Source organism: Trematomus bernacchii, unplaced genomic scaffold (genome assembly GCF_902827165.1).
Source record: "Trematomus bernacchii unplaced genomic scaffold, fTreBer1.1, whole genome shotgun sequence".
Lineage (NCBI taxonomy): Eukaryota > Metazoa > Chordata > Actinopteri > Perciformes > Nototheniidae > Trematomus > Trematomus bernacchii.
Genome location: NW_022987477.1, coordinates 4,222,149 through 4,243,136, shown reverse-complemented (window position 1 = coordinate 4,243,136; position 20,988 = coordinate 4,222,149). Strand labels below are relative to the sequence as shown.

Genomic DNA, 20,988 nt, shown 5'->3' with positions numbered 1-20,988 from the left:
GCCAGAGAAAGCTCTGCAGCAGAAACCAAACAAAAAAGGGTTCAATCCAGCTCAAAGCGCTCCTGATACTCAAGGAGGCCTTAAATAAAACATGGAAATGAATCCTGAAGTGTTGCGGGGAGGTGATTTTCGATCCGAGTGTAACACAAGGTAGGGCTGTTGTACACGAGGAGTAATGGTTCAGCCGATGCTGCAGTGAGGGCCAACAAGACAATCAATGACGAATGACATGACACCAGGGCTAATGTCCTTGATTAGTCTTGCTATGGGAACAAATGAAGCGAGGCCCTTGACAATCACATGAGAGACAACGGGCTCCAATAGGAGGGGACGCCGTCTAACGAGGAGTCATCATACAAAAGGGGGTTTGAACCCTGCTACGTTGCTAATTATCTCTATAGAAATGTGTTAAGCAAAACCAAACTTCATCCATCTGTATAAAGTGTCTTCATATTGTACCTTACACATTATATTTAATGCTATTCCTTGCACTCTTAAATGTAAATAATATCCTACTTTTGACTTGTGTTAGCTGTCATTTGGCCCTACTAAACTTGTTTATATTTAGAAGGGAGCTTCTGCATTTTTGACTCGGTAATTAATTAAAAATACCAAATCATTTCCAGGCTCACCTCAGGGACTTAGTGAGAGTACTTTTAGCTGAGGGGTGACTTAAAAATTAGCAGCTTTAAATTAAGTAACAATACAAAGTCAAACAAAGAACTCAAAACATATTGCGCCTGAAGGAAAGAAGACTTGAAGAGATGATTTTAAATGAACTGACCTTTTACAAGGCATTGCTAATCTAGTCACATGAAACAGCAATTTATGAGGGGGGAAATGTTCATTTACTAGCAATGAGCATCTATCAATCATGGTGACAGAGGTGTACACTGGGGAGAGGAAATGGGAGGAAGACACAGGAGAGAGAGTGTGTGCACTGAACTACGCCCCCTGATAAGGAGGGAGGGAGAGGGGGAGCCGAATGCAGAGGGAGGCTGAGGGAACGGCTTTAAATAATACCAGCATAACGCTAATGTTTCATAAAAAGCTAAAGCTTGGGCGCACAAACTGTATCAATCACAAATGGCTGGAGGACTCATTTGGGAGCCAAATGAAATCACAGTGTCACCCCCCTGCCCCGAGCGAGCTGTGCAGGCCTGTTCCAACAAAGCCATTTGTGCTCAACTCTATCTAATTAGTTGAGTAAAGAACAAATTGTGCATTTGATTAATGTGCAGGTCACAGCGATAGCAAGCCAGACCAGGCCAAAAACTGCACTCAAACACATCCCGACTCTTTACCCACTAATGTATCGTCTGATGTTTTGCATTCCCATCCATATGCATTGAGAATAAGCGGAATGGGAGATGATAGAACCGGCTCGTGGATGACTTTCTGAGAGCCCTGTAATTGTATTTTTTTTACTTGGCAAAGAACGAGACATTGTAAATGCCTAAAAAAAAAAAACACACACTATTTTCCTTAAGTGGCGACTGATGACAAGATGAAAAACAGCCAAGGAGTGAAGCAGCACGTAGGGACGCATGAGCCGCACTCCTTCAAATGTGAAGAGGCGCTGAGCACAATAGAGTCGCTTAGAGTATAATGCTCCGCTCTCATGGTCTTTAAAGGACTCCAAAACACAACCAAAAAACAGGAACTTTGCGTGGCCCTCGACAGTAACTTCCTGCCGTCTCTTGGGATGATGGACATGGTGGAGGACGCTTAGCTTCCCCCGGTCTGGTTTTATTGGTTCTCTGTCTCTGGCTGGGCCCCATGGCTGTGCTCTGGGCTAGCACTTCAAACCGCCTAATGTCCTATATGTCGCCGCCAACCGGCTGGTCAGACCACAGCGCTCTGCCAGCCATCTTGCATACTCTACAGCCAAGGCTAATATACAACACTGTGGCAACGCGCGTGAAAGGCTTAAAGTGTGTGTGAGTGTGTGTGTGTGTGTGTGTGTGTGTGTGTGTGTGTGGAGTGCTTCATGTTGCCAAACAACTCACATTTTTCGAGCGCATCCATCGCAGCTCCCATTTCCGCCTGTTGGATGCTAGATTAGAAATATTTTTAAAAAAGGAGACAGAGAGAGGGAGAAAGAGAAAAGGTCTTTAGCATAATCAAAATGTCCCTTAAAAAACAAAAAAAAAAAACGGCCCAATATTGAGAGGATTATCAGAAGTGCTTTATATTTGTTTTGAAAGAGCCCTTCAGACTAACAATTGCAGGTAACAGTGCACACATTTGAGAAAGGTAAGCCTATTGGCGCTGGGCACTGTTTACGTCCCTGGTATATTTCATGTGTGCCTGATCATAGCCCGGCAGCGGAGGTGGCTGCGAGCTTAAGTCATGTAAATACAAAAACAGTAAGCTGTCAGAGATCCTATGGAAGGGACAAAGTTATCGCCAGCTTAGAGCAAGATAGAGCGCTTTCAAGTAGGGGGAATTTCCACATGTGTGAGTGTGGGTGAAAGATGTTTGATGGATTTACGTTTCATTTCTCGCAGGCTCAGCTGCAGCTTTATTGTCAACCCTCTAACCCTGAAAAGGCATTTGCACAGAGATTCACTTTCTTTACTTTACAAAAGCGGGAATGTGTGAGCGCACACAAAAGGTGTGCAGTCAGACACAAAATGACACACAAACACATAAATGTCCCGCTGAGAACACAATATCCCAGGTAGAGCAGAAAGCAGCCCCAGATGCAGTGTCGCCTGGTGACAGATTCTCGTTCTGCACAAAGTGATATTTCCATAACACAATTTACGTCAAATCAATAATGAATCGATTCATTTTCATTCTGCATAATGTCTCTCCCGATAGAATAGGCCAACAAGAGCTTAATTGCTATAATAAACACCATCAATAAAGCGCAGCCATTATTCTCGAGGCCATTAGCGGTGCATTGAGAAGTGCAGCTCCTTGTCCTGTTGTGTCTTATTATATTGTACCGTCTCACTCACCTTGGGCCTTTGCCACAGCCGATTCGCTCCCCTTTGAAATACACAGCCACGGTGTAGGTGCGGGCGTGAGAGGGCCCCACTGTCTGCAGGGTCCTGTGAATTCAAACAGAGAAATATGAGATGACAAGGAGGAGGGTAGAGTTGAGAAATAATAATAATACCCAGGAGAAAGGCACAAGGACACTGAGGGACTTTGTCCTTCGGAGAAATAACGAGAAAAAGAGAGGCGAGGGAAAGAAAGTTTTCAATTGGAACAAATATAATTCATCTCAAGCGGAGGAGGGGAGCAGAGCTTTGATCCCGTAGCGTGTTTTAAAAGTGCGTAGAAGCCATTTGAGGGGACTATAAACAACTTATAAAAGCCTTCCCCACACCCATCATCTTCAGATACCACGCTCTGTGCTGGTAAGAAAAAACTGACATGTTGGGAGAGGAGTTGAAATGAAAGAATGACAAGTCTTTGAGGGACCCACGAGTCTTTGGTGCGCTAGAAGGGTAAACAATGAAGAAGCTTAAGTGGGACTAAGAAAGCTACGAGAACAGAATATCACCGACTGATCCACAGATGCACCTCATTTAGGAGAGGGGGGGGGGGGGGGGGGGGGGAGAAAAATAAAGCTGTCAATGTTGTTACATTTCTGCAGGGACATAAGTACAAGACACCAGACAAAACTTGGGAGATGTTTGAAATGTTAACATTAGCATAAACATCTCAGGCCCAAGCTGTGAGTCACCTAAATTATTCACAGACAATTTACTTATTTCAGGAGAGCGATCCATATTTAATGCAATGTGGTCACTTATGACACTTTATCAATAATTCAGCCCCCTTTCTCACTTACAAATGAAGAAGCACAGAGGACGTGTGCAGCAAATAAGACTTTTATAGGCGACGTTTTAGCCGAGTCTCAACAGGGAGAACGTGTCACTTGGAATTATCGGCCTGCTAAAATAACAGAAAAAAGGAAACCGTGTGTGAGCTGAGGTTGTCTACTTCAAGGCTGCACACAGATGGAAGTGTGCGAGGGGAAGGAACGGCACCGTAGAGGGCCCGAACGAGCTTTAGCGCGCACTAAAAGCAGCTACTTACTGACTCAGGCCTTTCCCTGCACAATGTGAAAGACTGTGTGTGTGTGTGTGTGTGTGTGTGTGTGTGTGTGTGTGTGTGTGTGTGTGTGTGTGTGTGTGTGTGTGTGTGTGTGTGTGTGTGTGTGTGTGTGTGTGCTCCCTGGTGTGTCCTGGCAGCCGTGATGTACAGTAGAGTGATGGTGCCGGGGTTGAGGTGCGAATCTGTCATCGGCCAGACACATTCACCAGGGAACCTTTAGCAGGGGGCTCGGTGCATTAACTCCCCTCCTCCCCCCCCCTCTCTGTGTCCTTTCCTGCCCTCCCTCGGTCATTTAGTCTCTTTCGCTGTGACTCACACTCTTGTCTCACCCCCCTGTTTCTCTACTCTTCACACTTGTAAACAAATTCAAGCGGACCCTTAATGACGGTCTGTCTTGACTTGGCGCCAACGACCGCGTCAGGAAACCGAGGGGTCTATGATTCAGGATTATTGACCAGCCGGTCATCTCATGAGGTTGCCCAAGATCATCGGCTGTGTATTCATCCGACAGGACAGAGTCGGTAGATATTACCCTCTTGGCTGTAAAAAAAAAATACTTTAATTCTTGGGGGATAGCTTAAAGGGGCCTTCTTATGTTGTTGGGCTTTTTCCTTTTCCTATGGTGAGTTATGTAGGTTTTTGTGAATCCAAAAGTTTCCTCCAGCAATTCTACATCTGTTGGGCAGATAGACAGACCGATAAAAAGAGGATGGCTTAAAGGAGATTTCAAATAAATACTAGGAAGAGACAAAGAGGGAACTGAATGAATGCTGGATTGTGGAGTTCATTGTAAATAAAACTGCTCCGACTCAAACTGCCCTTGTGCGTACAAGCTGACCTCCTTTTTTCCTCTCTGAGAAAACACTGTTTGTCAGTTTCCATGGTGACAAACACGCTGCTTCATGGCAGCTCTCAAAAGCATTCTGTCAAATGACACTTGCTCCTTGACCTTTTGTCAAATAAGAGGTCCCTTTGGGGGTGTTTATATATCACAACAACAGAGACCTTTACACAGCTATTCACAATGTTCAGGGACGAAGAGCACGCGCCGGTAAATTATGTTTGTGCCATTTCATCTCTCCCAATGTGTATTTTGGACCGTGTGATGCCTGACTGAATACATCTCAAATGTGGACTGGGTCACAATGGAGAGAGGGACAATATTTATTTTTATTTTGCATGTGCACGAGTGTATGCACATGTTTAGGTTATTTCAGGGCATTGATATCAGCTTTTTCAGTTAGTTAGGAAAGCTGTAATACATTGTATAATAAATCATATTGTAGTGTACTCAACCTACGTGCCTTTTCTGTCGTGTTAACACATTAACAGTTTAACAGGGTCAGTTTGTTACTATGGAAACAAAGTGTTAACAGTAAATGTTTCAAACGGTTTTTAGTTTTGATAGAGGTTCTTCCTTATATCACACATAGAAGTGGGCGCTAAATGAATATATAGCTATTTCTATGTGTGTATCAGATGCTTGGGATAATTGAAAGATGTATGAGTGAAAATTACAAGTTGAGTGTTAGAATTAGCAGAGAAGCAGAAATAAGTTTGTAATAGCAATTTTCAAATAGAAGATAGAAATACATGTGAGATTATTATCAAGAAGTAATGGATACATACGGTAGATGAAAAAATAAGCTAAAATAAAGGAACAATTGTTCAAATCACTTAAAGTAATGGATAAACACTTACAATTGTTGGTTAGAGTATTGGATACACTGTTAGCTAAAAGTAAAGGCCAGGTGTTTTTTATTGAGCTGCAAAGTCACCCTTATATTGCATGGAACATATACAACCCTTAACCTAGGGCACACAAAATGTTACTCTTGGGGAGAAAATGATTGTTTAACTTTCTATAATTTAACACCAGAGCTAGCTTCAAACGGCTGCTGTGTTTTCTTACTTGTACAGAGGGATGTCGGGCTCCTTGCCCTCTGTCCTCAGGGTCAAACAGCACTGCTGCAGCTGGGACTTTGGGTCATTCCAGTCCTGGTTGAGAATAAATTCCTACAACACACAAACCATACAAAAACACATGTAATAAAACCACTCCTTTCAACGAATCAGAGAAATCATCCGCAGCTCTTTCCCGTGGCCGCTCATGCTTTTATTTCAGTCTTGCCATGACCCTCTTCCACCATTTTCCCCCTCTTCTTTAGCACTCACTTATTTGCTCGCTCCCTGACTGGCTCTCCATCTGTGTCTTTACGGTGAGTACAAATCACAGGCTACTTAAGACAAAAGCCAATCCCCGGCCAGATATAAAGAGCGTCTGGGAGTCTCCCAGGTGTGCAGCCCTGATACATTTCTCTTATCCAAGGGGGACTTCTAAAAGCCCTTCCATTAACAGGGAGGCAGCCTTGTCATAAAAAGGCAGACTTTGAATCCAGAACTGTCTGCTCCTATTAATTTTCTACAAAGAGTGCTTCTGTTGCTCGCACTCTCCTACTCTCGCTTTACTGCCGCCCCCCCCGCAACTCTTCCATCCCTACCGTTCTAGCGTTTGCGCTTTTACTTCCCTTTCTCTCCTTCCCACTTCCCCTCTCTCTGGGGGGCCTCTACACCCCTTTAGCCTAAAGCCGAGAAATTAGGCTTCTTTGAAAAGAGCAGCTATATGCTGCACTGTATTTCGTAAGGGAAAAAAGGCGAACATTAGGGAAGCAGCGTTGATGTCCCTGGTTTTGCCTTTCTATTCCTGTCCAAATTGGATGAAGCAGCACAGTTTGCAACACTGTGGTTTCCAGCGGGCTGTGTTAGGAGACTCGCTGGCTGTTTCACAACTTTCTCTTGGAAGTGGAAATGAGGTGCTCTCTTGCAGCGACCATGACGCAAAGCTCAGCTCCTCCAGAGCCGGGGATTGTCCCTGGAGAGGCTCACCAAGACAGCAATTAGCATGGCGTATCAGAGCGCTGCAGCAGCTTCACAAGGAGAGGTCCGCGCTGTGTGGGTGCTCAGACAGGAGCCTGTGTGTAGGCACATGCCCGTTTAGGTATGAGCAGTGTGTAATGTATTAAAGTACATTTACTCAAGTATTGTACTCGAGTATGATTTTAAGGTACTTTTACTTCACTTGAGTATTTTTATTTTATGCTACTTGTACTCCACTATAATTGTGAAGACAATATTGTACTTTTTACTCCACTACATGTATTTGAAAAAATGTGTTGGTAGTTACTTTACAGATTCAGATTATTAGTTAAAACAAAAAGTATATAAACAAATAAATAAACTATCATATGTAATTACACATAGCACATCACCAGGACGGAGCTTCCATCCATGGAGGATCTCTACAGGATTATAAAAGACCCCTACCACCCCAGCAACAAACTATCCTGTATGCTGCCACATGGCATCAGGACAAAAAACACCAGACTCAGTTTCATCCCACAGGCCATAAGACTATTAAACACCTGAGCTTGCACTATTTACATTTTAGGTTTTTTTATATCTATTATTTTCTTATGTCTTGTAAATTGCACTGTTGAGGAACCTGCGATCTAAGTGTTTCATACATTACATAATTACACCATGGTTTTGTATATGTTATGACAATAAACCTTGAATCTAATTAAAAGTATCCAGCAGCCGTATATAAAGTAATTAAAAGTAGATCAACCTTTTACAGTGTGATGAACACATTTATGCATGGACAAAATAAGTCCAGTAATTGAATATGATTCTAAAATGGGAAATGAAAGTACCAAAAGTAAAAGTGCCTAAGTTGTTTTGATGCCAATACTTTTGTACTTTTACTTAAGATATTAAATGCAGGACTTTTGTTTGTAACCGAGTATGTTTTTCTACTTTTACTTAAAGTGGACCTATCATGCTATATTTGAATAATATAGTGTAGGACCATAAGGCATATTTATACTTTTTTTTTTCCAAAATACCAAACAGATCATGCATTTTAGCCATGCCTCATTTTGCTCAATTTGACAATTTCTAGCTCTGTTTTTGCAAGGGCTGATTCTGTGAGAACAGCACCACCTACAGGCCTGGCATATGTACTACAGCGTCTCCAGCGCTTTCGAACGGCAATGGCCGTGGCTGTCTCCTCCTGATTGGTGGAGTTGGCCCAATGGCCGTAGCGCCACTGTCCTGACGTCAGGACAGTGTTCAAATCTGGATCAGTTTTTATCAGATCCGTTGCAGCCCCTTTTTTAGAGATTTGGGTATGGAGGAAAATAGAGAGGGTTGTGTTTTCTGACACTTGGTGAGTTCCCTGGAACACCGGGGACACATATTCATGTATAAAAGACGTACAAAAGTGCATTTTGCATGATAGGTCCCCTTTAAGTAGAATATCTGAGTAGTCCTTACACCACTAGATATGAGACAGTATGTGATAGTTTGGGTTTTCCCCCCACTTAGCTCTGTTAATGTTAGTCTCTTCTTTTTATATTCGGACAATCCAATGATTTCCAGAAGTGGACGCTGTCAACAGCCAAAAATGAAAGACGGACGACACTGCAAAGCTTCTATTTAAAAAGGAGACTAAAATAGTGATCAAGTCAGCGAGAGTCATTCTCCAGCCGAGCACCACTTCAGGCCGTGCGTCGATGCCGGGGCCATTAGCTCCCTCCTAATCATCTCCATGGTGCTCTCGCTGCAAGGTGCCCGGCGGAGCGGCTCATTGATCAGGTGCAAGTGGTGAACGACTATCAATAGGGGCTCACCTTCAGCCGGGGGAAAAAGCAGACGTTCATGAAGGTGTGCACATACTCCAGGTCTTTGTCGATGTAGAGAGCTGCGATGAAAGCTGCAGAACAGAACAAAATAAAGAGAGCAATTGTAAAAATGTATCAGAAGAAGACAGTCGATGATGTGTGGCTCTTTTCTGCCACTTAATTGAAACATTAACAGAGACACAATGTGAATGTAAAACAATTGGAAAAGATGGTTCCCTGTCTTTTTTCCATCAAACAGGAAATTGGTAAAGCCAGGGCCACACAGAGTTCAGGGAAACATCTATATAAGATACAACTATATGTCAAGCTGAATGAGAGTAACCAGCGGTCTCACTGAACGGAAAATATTTGAAATGTAAGCAGGAGGTGCTGGGTGTCATCTTCATCTCGTGGCCGACCCTTTGTTTTCCTCTTCTATTAGCTGCCAGTGCGCTCACTCATCTCCGTGACTAAGACGGTGGGACACGAGAGGAGAATAATAGGTAATATTTCAGGGGGCCTGCTGTCGCTGCGGGGCACAACTGTTCATATGAGCAGCAGCTGCACTCATTTCCAGCGCTGACCCTCGTCCCCTTCCTGTGTCATCAACTCTGCTCTGGCCTCAACTTTGAAAGATCATTTGAAAGGCAAATGAGGTGAAGCTCATGTATTAAAGTATGCCTATTGAATGCTGACCTGGAATGTTTTAGTGTGTTTTTCTCTCCATTGTTTTTGTCCATCTTGCTGCCAATGTGGGATGCACCACAGTCACCATGGCTGCTGGCTCTCTGTTGGTCTAATGAGGACCGCACATGGGCTCAATCCCATAACCATTTGTCTCACCATCCGCCTACACTTGTTCCTCTGTTCACGTGGAGCGGTCACTGCATGCTCTGATAATATTATTTTGGACAAGCGATCCACTAAGCTACACTTTCCTTAGAAATATGTGTGTCTGTAGCTTCATTTGTTTGATGCTTAAAGCCATATTCTTCAGCCATCTATTTTTATATTTGAGAACATGGGGATTGGGGGATAGGATGTTTTATTTTACGATTTTTAAAGAATATTTGACATGTTCACACAGAATTAATCTGTAATCTGTATCTGCATGACAATAATGTGACGAGCATAAAGTAGATTATTTAAAAAAAACATATATAACAATTAAAATATGACAATAATTGTACAATGCAGTGCATTAAAAATACAAATATAATTTCCAATGGCTAAGAATTTTCATATTTTTGAATGAATGTTTTAAAACATTTTATTATGAATTAAGGCATTTCTTTAGATAAATTATTTAAATTAAAAGAAACCCTGCTCTGTCCCTTTATCTCATGCAACCCATTAGCCAGACTCCACTATACTATAATGCTATTGTAACCAGTTATTTGAATAAAAAGTGACTTTCTACCTAATCTCACCATGTAGGAAAAAGCCTACTGGGACCACATACATTTTAAACATGTATGTAATAAAGAGTAGAAAGTCAAATATGCGAAACGGGCAGAATAATACTTCTTCTCATTAAAATGTATAACATATTAAAAGGGATTTGAAATATAAGTTCAGCCTACTCACTGCTCCTGCCCTGGAGCACACGTAGAATTTATTTTCCTTTTTAAATGCAGTTCTATAGAAATGTGTTAAAGGAGGGAGGCTGCAGCTCTACTGTTGATAAATATACATTAACTGTGTTTTCAGGTTGAATTGTGTTCAATGCTTTAGTCATGAGACTCTCTACCTTCCAGCCAAATGCCCACTTTGCTTTGTTATACCATGAAAGCAAGTCTACTAAATCAGAGTGGATAAAACAACCATTAGACCACCATGATCTTTTTCCATTCAGCTGCCAACATGTCTTTCACCATCCACTTCTTTAACAAGACATATTTGATTTTACATCTCCAAAAATGCTCCAAAAATCTATTAGAGGTAGCAGAACACCAGGAGTAAATTATGAATTGTGGCAGCTGGTGGAAAAAGAGAAAGACAAATCATCACTAACCGCTCCAGTCATACTAAGCACATAGGGAGCATCTTCAGCAGAGAAATGACTGTCTTTGACAACTTGCACAAAGGGAACAAAGAAATCAATAAATGGTACTTCATGCTGCCGTCTTAAACTGCACATGCTGGAGAGACATGCAAGGAAAAAGGTTGAGTAGGTGTTTAGACAGATCTATAAAGATGTTCTCTCTGCGAATGAATCAAAGGGTTGTGAACATACACTCCAACAGGTCAGCCAGAGTCTTCGTCCGCAGAGCGACGGGGCGTTTGGTCTTGTCGTTGGTGATGGCGAAATCCTGCATGCCCAGCTCCTCCGCCACTTTGGCCTGCGTGCGGTTGTTTACCAGCGAACTGCGGAGAAGCTACGGACAAACAAAACATCATTAACATTCGTAAAGTCTAAATGAGAAATACGATTGTAATTCCACAGAAACATCAAGCTGCAGACCATTAACATGCACAACAACCTATTTAACACCTTTGACATGTAAGTCTATTTATCGTCCAGCTCTTTAAATGCCCCTTATATATATATAAGCCTGTTTGCTATTGTAGTAAAGTGTTTTTATTGCATGTACAGCACTTTGGCTCCACCGAAAATCGTTTTAAAAATGTGCTATATAAATAAAACTTGATTTGATTTGATTTGAACACTACATATGTTTGCAGGGAAATATCCACCAAAAAAATGACAACGAGGAATAATTCATCAAAGACAGAAGCGCTAATGCAGAGTAAATGTTTCAGGGAAGTTGGACGTTGCTCTGATAAATATTACATTGGGACTTGGAGCTTAACGGATGACAACATGTAAGGTTGGGTAAGGAACACTCTAAAAGGAAATACACAAACATGTTAAATATAGCCCCAAGATGCCGAAAAGAGCAAAAAGAATATAATATGACTGTCTGAATCGGTCCTGCTGTGAAGTGCCCTCCTTCAATGTCCACACACACACACACACACACACACACACACACACACACACACACACACACACACACACACACACACACACACACACACACACACACACACACACACACACACACACACACACACACACACACACACACACACACACACACACACACACACACACACACACACACACACACACACCACTTTTCTCCCCGATTTGAAATCCATTTCAGATGTACCCCATCTTGACTCTTGGGCATTGGCATTGCAGGAGCTTTCAGTCGCTCGAAGGAAGCTTTTAAACAAATGACGGCAAAGGTTCTTATTCAGGTTTAGCGCAGTTCAATCCTTGTAGCCTGGAGTAGTGGGCCTTTCTAAAGAGAAGTGCTGATGTGAAAATGAAAAGAGGGAAGATGTAATGCCGCCTGTCAGAAAATGGACTTGCATGTTCAAAGTGTGATAATTCGCTTTGTACCGGGCAAGACGCGCATGTTCTCGCACACACACACACACGCAACTTCATTTTTATCCGACGCCTGACAGCTTGTGCGAAAACTCGGCAGACAAAGACGTGTTATTGAAAACCACTGAACAATTTTGTCTCATGACAATACCCATCACAAGGAGGAGCACAGTGAACATACAGGCAGTGTGGGGTGAGGGAGTGGAAGAGAGTTATTTTGTGGAAACAAGCAAAAAAAATGATGGGGGGTGAATACCTGCCTGGCACTGGGAGATTTAAAGATTGATGGGAAAGGAAAAAAAAACTCTCCCACACACAAACACACAAAAGCACAGCTGCAACTTCATTTCAGGTGAACCGATGTAAGAAGCAGCGTTTTTGTTCGACTTCACAAGATGGAGAATAGACAAAACACAGGTGCAACGATGCAGATACACAAAGGGATATGTGTGATTACATATTTCATTGATTTGATCTTACTGTTAAATGTCCTTCGTGGTGGTCAGGGAAGTGGATGAAGAGATACTCTGTGGCCACCAGCTGCATGATGGAGTCTCCAAGGAACTCCATCCTCTGGTTGTGCCCCCTGGATTAGAGAAAAATATAGAGGAAAGGATATATGAGAATACAAGGTTATAAAAGGATATTGGGGTGAGGTGGGAGGGTACGTCGAAGTGGGGCATTAGAGGCATCATGCTTTCTCGACAAATCTACCAGGCTTTTAGTCCTTTTACAGTGAAGTCGGCTGATGTACGTTTCATGGCCGGCCTCTGGGAACAGCTGCACTGACAAGCTGTGTGACAACTCGGAGGCTGCCTGGAGTAGCAAACCCTTCTGAAGAAAAACGTCGGGCTTTGATTGCAATTCAAATGGAAAAAAGAGAAAACTCGAGGGGAAAGGGAAAAAAAACATGCTTAAAAACCTCTGGTACACCTGCCTGTCAAGATCCTAAAACCCTGTAAAAAGCCTGCGAGCGTGCACACAGCTTCTACTTTCAACCTTCCAACAATTCCTGAAAATAAGAAGCTAATGGCAACACTGTGATACTGTACATCAGCTGTTCCGCCTTTCTCCCATCAGCGGAAAGGCAGGTCATTAATTAAACAGAATTATAGATTAGCATTGCAGATGTGGGCTGCTGCTGTGCCAGGCAGGAAGAGTTAGGTGGGGGGGGCGGGAGCGCAAGCAGGGAGGTATATACGGCAGCAGCAGCGCACATATCCATCTATAGATATGAGCTGCTTGCAGGAGGGGGAGAGTGTGAAGATGAGAGAGAGGCATGCAGAGGTAGAAGACAAGGTGGAAGACATCAAAGAGGATGAAAGGTCAAAGTTTATTGTCCGATTCCTTTTATCTGAGCCAACGAGATGAGAGCTGAAACAGCACTTAGGGCATCTTTAAAAAGGGCTGCAACTGTCACTTATTTCACTTATTATTGAATACATTGATTGCTTTTTAGGCTGAGTAAATGTTTAGTGTATAACAGATTTAAAACAGAAGCGAATCACAATATCCAGATTGCTTATTTTGTCCGTGTTCAATTCACGATGTAAAACAGAGACTCACATTAGCTTGAAACCAGAGGATGTTCTAATTCGTGGGGATTTATTAATTCATCAATTACTTATTTGAGCTCTAATAAATCTTGGAGTTTGTGAAGAAGCGGGGTGATTTTCTGAGGAGGACTGCTTGCTTCTATAAATCACTTCTCTCACCCACGTTGTTGTATAAGTGTGCAGAAGAGGAGGTCGAAATGAATACATTCCCATCACTTGAACCACAGCAGCAGCACTTTTGAAAATGTGCCAAAACGTTTCTGCTAACTAACATTCAAATCTAGGATATTGCTCAATTGCTTTTTCCTTTGGATTCATTTGTGGATTACCTTTTGTCAATTAATCGTTAAGTTAATTACATTTATTGAATTAGGGCAAAATGCCAATCTTAATTGGCATTGTTTTGTTGCCCAGAGCTGCAACAAAGAAATGTTTGTATTATTTATTGATCTGAAGAGTATCTTACAGAGTGCTTGGTCTGAAAATTACTGAAAATAGTGAAAAATGTCAATCCCAGTTCATTTAAATCCAAGATTATTTCTATAAATGTCTTGTTTTTCAGTAAAAAACCTTAAAATAACCATATCAAATGTGATGTATCAGGACATATCCATATTTAAGAGCCATTTTCTAACATTTGTTCATGAACAATTACTTTAATGATTAATCATATACAGGGTATATGCAGGAATCCTGAAGTCAAATGTAAGACCTTTTAAGACCTTTTTTAAGACCCTTTCCATACATTTTAAGACCTCATCGCCACTTCAAGTTTTAACTGGTTACATTGGCGACACACTTTACCTCACATTGACTATACACAGTATTGATTGTCCTTCCTCCTTATCTTCCAACCATTTGGACGCAAACTTGCATTTCCTCATAACTATGTTGTTTAACAACCGGCGTAAACGGACCTTGGCGCGCTATCAAGCAGTGAGCGCGCGATGTCCTGTTCAGATGACGTCAAATCCAACGGGATGCCATAAATAAACTACACAGAATCACACTACACACCTACGCAATGATTACATTCAGGCAGACTGTAGAATACAACCTATTTGGACAATTTATATACTTATTGAAAACAAGCTACAAAATGTAATATCTTGGAAAATGCCGTTTAATACTTTTTAATAGCCTTAATTTTCGCTAAATTGATTTATCAACTTTTAATACTTTTTAAGACCCCGCGGACACCCTAATATATCAAAATGGCTTAGAATTCATGTCATTTGATCAATTGATAAGTCCACTTATCGTCCAGCTCTGCAAACGCCACTTGAACATTCAAATGTAAATTACAAACAGGAAAGATTTCTGATAGATGCCAGAGATGTAAGACGGCGGCGCAGTTCATGCACACAGGATCAATGAGGACTTGAAAAGCTACTTTTTACTTCACTTCTTCTTTAAAGGTCCAGCTTCATTAGGAGGGAAGGGACTCTGCCTGACGCACACTCCCACATTAAAAATAATCACAGAGCTGCCTAATGACAAGGCTCTGCCACAACACATGAGAGCGTGGAGGAGGTTGGGATGAGAGAGGAGGAGGAGGGGGGGGGGGAATAGGAGTCCAGCGAGAGAGAACTCCGTGTTCATCCTTCTGTACTGTACATGTGGACTTTCTCTAGATCCATACCATCATGCATACTGTATGTGAGCTGGGACGCCAGAGAGCAGATGCTGAGGGGAAACAGATAGAGAAAGTGGAATGTGAGCTAATTCCATGTCCAATAGGAGGCAGAGGGAGAAAGGGAATAGAGGAGAATGCGTTTGTGTGTGAAGCGTCGCAAAGAGCCATTCCTTATTCACTTCAACAGCAGAGGCACAATGCTCCGGTAAGGTGGGGGAAATTGAAGCAAAGTGTGGAGTCGAGGTCTTTATTCGCCTTTGACTTTGATCTAAAATACCTTTAACAGCCCCTCTGAGGAGGCGGCGACACGCTGCCCGCTCCAAAAGAGGGGAGCACTCCATCTTTTAGGGCCATTTTTCCCTCTCAGTTCTACGGGAAATAATGTTCTTGTTTAAGCTTGTGCGAGGGTCAAACGTGTAATCCGTATCTACTACGAACAATGTGTTACTGAGCGAGGCACCAACATTCAGTGTGATTTTTATATTTCACTGCATAAAAAGGATCAATATATATTCAAAATGGTACTTGACTATAATGAAATCTCAGGGTCTCTTTTAGCAAGATTGCACTGAGCGGAGAAATAATGAAGTGTTTCGCTGCAGAGGACAAATATTGCCTTGGCTTTACAGTATGAACGATGTCAAATCTTTATAGACAAGCTATTTAATAGACTCTCTGACATTTAATGAAAACATAAATAAAAGGTCTGCACAGCGTAGCTCCCTTAAGTGCAATGTATTAGCAAAGCAGTGTGACATTTCAGATAAAGCTTTTTTTACAGGATAACTTGGTTTTTTTCATTATAATTATAATACATTTTCATTTGTATTGCCTTTGTGTGTGCACAACACTATGCTTTTTATTAATACATGATGTTAACGTCAAGTTTTTTGGGCAAATTGTGACTTGAATGTTTATTATGTCTTGTATAAATACTATAAGTGCAATATTGAAATTCAATGGCAGTCTTTTATATTTAAAGAGGACATCTGCTAATGTTCAGGTTTTTATTTATATTTTGTGCTACTGAGACACGTTTACATGCTTTATTGTTCTAAAAATAAAACTGGGAACACACTACGATGGAGGGAAAACCCCTGAGGCAGTGTGCTGACAATATTGTTGTCTCTTAATGTATTTGTCATGTTTTTTTTTGCATTTACTGATTACTTCTACTTTCAATTTTATGAATCTGAATCGGTTTAGTAAATTATAAATACGTGTATAAATGTTTTAAAAAACTACTCTCAAAGATGCCCAGCTAAATCCACTTTCATGTACAGAACTTGAAGAGAGATGGAACCTTTTTTCACCATCAGTGAAATTCTTGCAACAGCCAGCTCTTCCTGAGAGAGGAGATAGGAAGCCGAGCGCCTGGGGGCCGCAGCTCTCCATCTCTGTTGTCTGATAGTAGCCCCTGGCCTCCGCCGCCTCTAAACAGGGTCAACTCGCCTCCTTGCTTCTTGCGCTGCCTTCTTCTAGGTCACTTTGTCCTCTATTTCTGCATAAAGTGATAGGCTGAAGGCCATCCTGGGTCCTCTCTCCTCATCTGCTGCCGACCTTAGCGTGTGACCTTCATTTCCCATATCTGACCTCGCTCTTCTTTCCGTGACGGCAGCGCAACCCACTTTGGTTTAACCTTTGGTCCTTAAGGTGAGCTGTTGCTCAGTTGCAGCTTTCGAGTGAGTCGGCTATATTTAGGTCAACCTGCCTCTGGCCACTCACAAGATAATGAGCATAAATAACCCTCAACGTCTATGAATTATGACTTTTTGCTGCAGGAAAAGTAACAACACAATAATGATATTACAGTAAAATGTCCACCTTAAATTAAGCCACTTTTGGATGGGATGTTAGGAAGTACCATTGGTATCAACCTCGAGTTGGAAAGTCCTTTAAAGCTCAGTGTGAGACGAGCCTCTGGACCTGTAATCGACTTCACTGGCCATGAGTGGCGAGAGCTCTGACATTCAATTGATGGATTAGAACATACACAGCAGTGTACTGTATGTGTACATGTGTACATGATACACACGAACACACATGGAGCAATGTCCTTGTGGCAAGCCTAAGAAAGCAATTACAGAGAGCAGCCTGCCAATAGGAATCGGAGGTGCTGCCAAGGCTAATTTGTTGTAGCTGTCAAACTCATTATGGTGTTGTGTGGTAAAGCTCTGAAGTAAGTTAAGCTCTCATGGCAAACACTCTCTTATACTCAGAAACACCTTCAATAGAAGTGAAAAGTCTCATTAGTGATTTCTTTTTTCTTTTTATAAAAATAGCAATCTTTTCAAACCTGCTTTCTATCAATGAATGACTTTTTACAAACAGGCCGCCAACACGTCCAATCATTTTGAAGACGTGAACGTAGAAGTGTGTGGCTCTACTGACTATTGAACAAATGTCATAGCCGAAGGGTGAGAGGAAAAAACATTTCAGCGCTGAATCACCAAAGCATCACTTTGAAACGTCGCAATTAACAGAGAAAAACAACCAAAAAACCAAGCAGCATTACTGCAGTGTTGTATTTGTAATATATTTAAATCAAATCTGGATTCAAAACAAATCAAAGTTTTTGAATCCAGGAATTCAAACGGTGGACTGAAGCATGAAAGAGAGAAGAAATCTGTCAAATAAAATATGTGGCTGCAATGAATGAATAAAAGAGACATTTTAAACCATCTGCCCTGGACAACCCAGTGAATCAAAACCCCATTTCCCATGAGGCACTGAGGTTATGGCCTCACAGATAGAGGCAGACTACAGATATGGCGACTTCAGAGTCCCTCGGGCCTCTCTCTCTCGGCTGTGAGACCCCTTGGATTAGGGGCTAAAACTCAGTGAAAGAGCCATCTTTCACAACGGTCCTTTGAACGTGACATTCAGGACATCATTTGTTATACAGGCAGTTTTAGTGACTGCAAGAAAATGTAGAAGCTGCAGGGGGGTGAACATAACGATGATGTGGGAGGTGGAGGCTGCCACATTCACAACAGATAAAATGATTTAAAATGCTCTACGTATGCTGAAACTCCCAGCTTCTCAGATCATATTATATTATGATGCATCATGCCTCATCACCTCTAAAGGGAACTGCAGACAAAGTCTGGCTATTCTGCAGCATGCTTGCAAATTACATCTGGCCATCTAGTGCCTCGCTTTGCATTTTAATTGGCTGTAACTCCATTATAAACAAACAAACACTGGCCGTACTTACAGGGTGAGGTGGTTGAAGCCCACAGTCCTCAAGGTGAAGGCTCTGGCCAGTAGACGCACATGTGTGAACAAAATGCCAATACAGTCCTCGAAGTTCGTCAGTTTCTGAAGGACGGGAGACGTCTCGATCAGCTGCCTGTCTGTGAGAGGCTCCTGGACCTGGAGGAACAGGAAAAAAGGGGGTTTTTGGTTATAAAAATGTGGGCTAACAAAAATGTATTCTTTTTATATAAAGAATACATTTTTCTACTTCATTGTTTAGGGTCCTTAACTCAATTGAAGTTAATGTTAAGGCATAACATTACATTAAAAAAAAGGCAATTCTTGTGAAAAAACACTTCCTTTTCAACATCACAATACTCCTCTGGAAAGCCAATAAAGACACGTTTTCTTCATTGATTGAATTACCAGAAAACACGTTATATAGTGATGTTTGTCGTTAATCCAGATATGAAATGAACATTATTGTGGTACAGTATTGAGCTTTTTGCCCAGCAGTAATCTGCGTGTACATGTGTAAACAATTCAAAACGTCGTATCCAGACATTGAGTTTATAAAGGCAGGTGTAAAAAGATCAGTAAATATTCCTATATTTATTTAAATGCATTATTTTACAATATTCTGTCCTATTCTGGCTATTAAATCATACAGTATTTGGAAAAGTACATTTAAATAAATATAAACGACTGTATGTCATCTCTAACTTACAGAATGTATTGTTTCCGTTTATGCATTCCCATTACAGATTTTTTAACCAGACAAAATCGTATTTGCTCAATGAAGTCGTTCCGCATAAGAGCGTCAAATAAATGCCTTAAATGAAACGAACCTCTACAGTGTGTGCTGCTTGAGGGCCTGGTTTAGAGTGTGTGTTTTTACTCCGCCTCTAAACAAACTCTGATGATGTGCAGCAGATGGAATCTCTTAGTCATTAAGTTTTAAGTCAAACAGCTCGCCTTTCTCTCGCTCTCGGAAAATCTGGTGATTCAAACAGTCAATTAATATCTCTGGTGACTCAGTGCAAATGTAAGTCTTGTTTGATCTGAAGCAGGCTATATCAGAGACTGCCGGCCTCGTGACTTCGATACGTTTTGAAAGAATAGCTTTTGGATGTGAAATTGCTGTAGACTATTATTCAAATCAGCTTTAGGGCTTGGTGAGTTCAGAGGTAGAAATGCCTCAGCAAAACACGCCGCAGCTTTGACTACGGTATTTGCTCATGTCTGTGCTCATTAGGAAAATAAATGATAAGCTTGGAAAATATGTGCATGCGTGTTTGTTAAATAAAGACATATACTTTTGGGTGCATTAATTAGACTGCTAGAAACATCTAATTGGCCTCTGCGTGGAACAACTGTAGGCTTGACCAAGACATCTTTTCCCAACCAAACAGAAACACAGAGCCATATGAATGTGTGCGGACATCCAAAGGAAATTAAAGCACATTAAATAGACTTTGTAAGTGTGCTGTTGTATATAAAGCGCCCTAAAAAGAATAGTAATAAATAGAGCTCCATTCAAGGCTCTCCCGGGGAAGATGGCTACTTTCTTTATTATCTAGCCTCTCCTTTGTCTGTGTTTTCATAAAGGATTGTAAACAGCTTTCTCAGAGTCTCCAATGTCAAGCTAGTGCATAGAGCAGAGATGTTGCTTTAAACTCTGTATTTTAATTGGACTGCCTGTAATGTCATGGTTCCATCTTCCAATGTGTCCTACGAAACATTTCTTGCCTTTTTCCCCCTCTGTTAATTAACGAAAGGCGTTTAAATGTCATGCATCACATCTAAAAGGCATCTGACGAGTTCAGCTCTTACAGGCACAAGCTATCCTTCAGGGGGAAAGGCCGGCAGCGAGGCTTCAAACGAAGTGGAGAGAGGAGGAACAAAATCAACAGCAGTGGCGAAAAAAATAAAAATCTTTTGAAATGGCTTCAAAGCATCACTTTCAGACAGAAAGCAGAATCAGAGCCGAGGTCTTTTGAGGCCCAAACATCCTGACACTCGTGATTCCTCCCAATAAAACCAAAGAAAGAATTTGAAAGCCAGACTCAAAACCTAAATGACGTTTGGGTAAATTGTTCTGGAGGGCTGGGGTTGATGATGCGCTGGTGCGGATCGAGCGAACACGAAAGACATAAAGATTTGCCTGTCAACCACGTAGCATTCCACCGCGCTCTGAGAGGCACGGCGTGGCATGGCTAATGTATGCGTGTATGCCAAAGACGGTTGTACGCATAATTACCCACGCCATGGCGAGCTGCCATTGCCATCCACTCAAACCTCATTAAGACGGCTCTCTCTGTCACCTCTGTTTGATCATCCTGGTGGGCAGGGAGGAGGGACGACACCTTGTTAATTCTCAGCAACAACTTTTTGGGCATAATGTTCCAGCGTAAGCTCCTGGGGGCTCTCATCAGTTATAGA

The 20,988-nt window shown here is 41.8% G+C and overlaps 1 protein-coding gene across 1 annotated transcript in view; it reads right to left on the bottom strand.

Annotated features, from left to right (window-relative positions):
* Positions 1-20,988, bottom strand: part of drosha (drosha ribonuclease III) — an 80,719-nt gene that overhangs the window by 5,093 nt on the left and 54,638 nt on the right. Inside the window, exons 25-31 of the mRNA XM_034148106.1 lie at positions 18,566-18,723; positions 12,637-12,742; positions 10,993-11,134; positions 8,766-8,848; positions 5,987-6,090; positions 2,967-3,059; positions 2,010-2,056 (exon numbers count right to left, since the gene is read on the bottom strand). Of these exons, the coding sequence (XP_034003997.1) occupies positions 2,010-2,056; positions 2,967-3,059; positions 5,987-6,090; positions 8,766-8,848; positions 10,993-11,134; positions 12,637-12,742; positions 18,566-18,723 (733 nt within the window). The remainder of the gene's footprint in view (positions 1-2,009; positions 2,057-2,966; positions 3,060-5,986; positions 6,091-8,765; positions 8,849-10,992; positions 11,135-12,636; positions 12,743-18,565; positions 18,724-20,988) is intronic.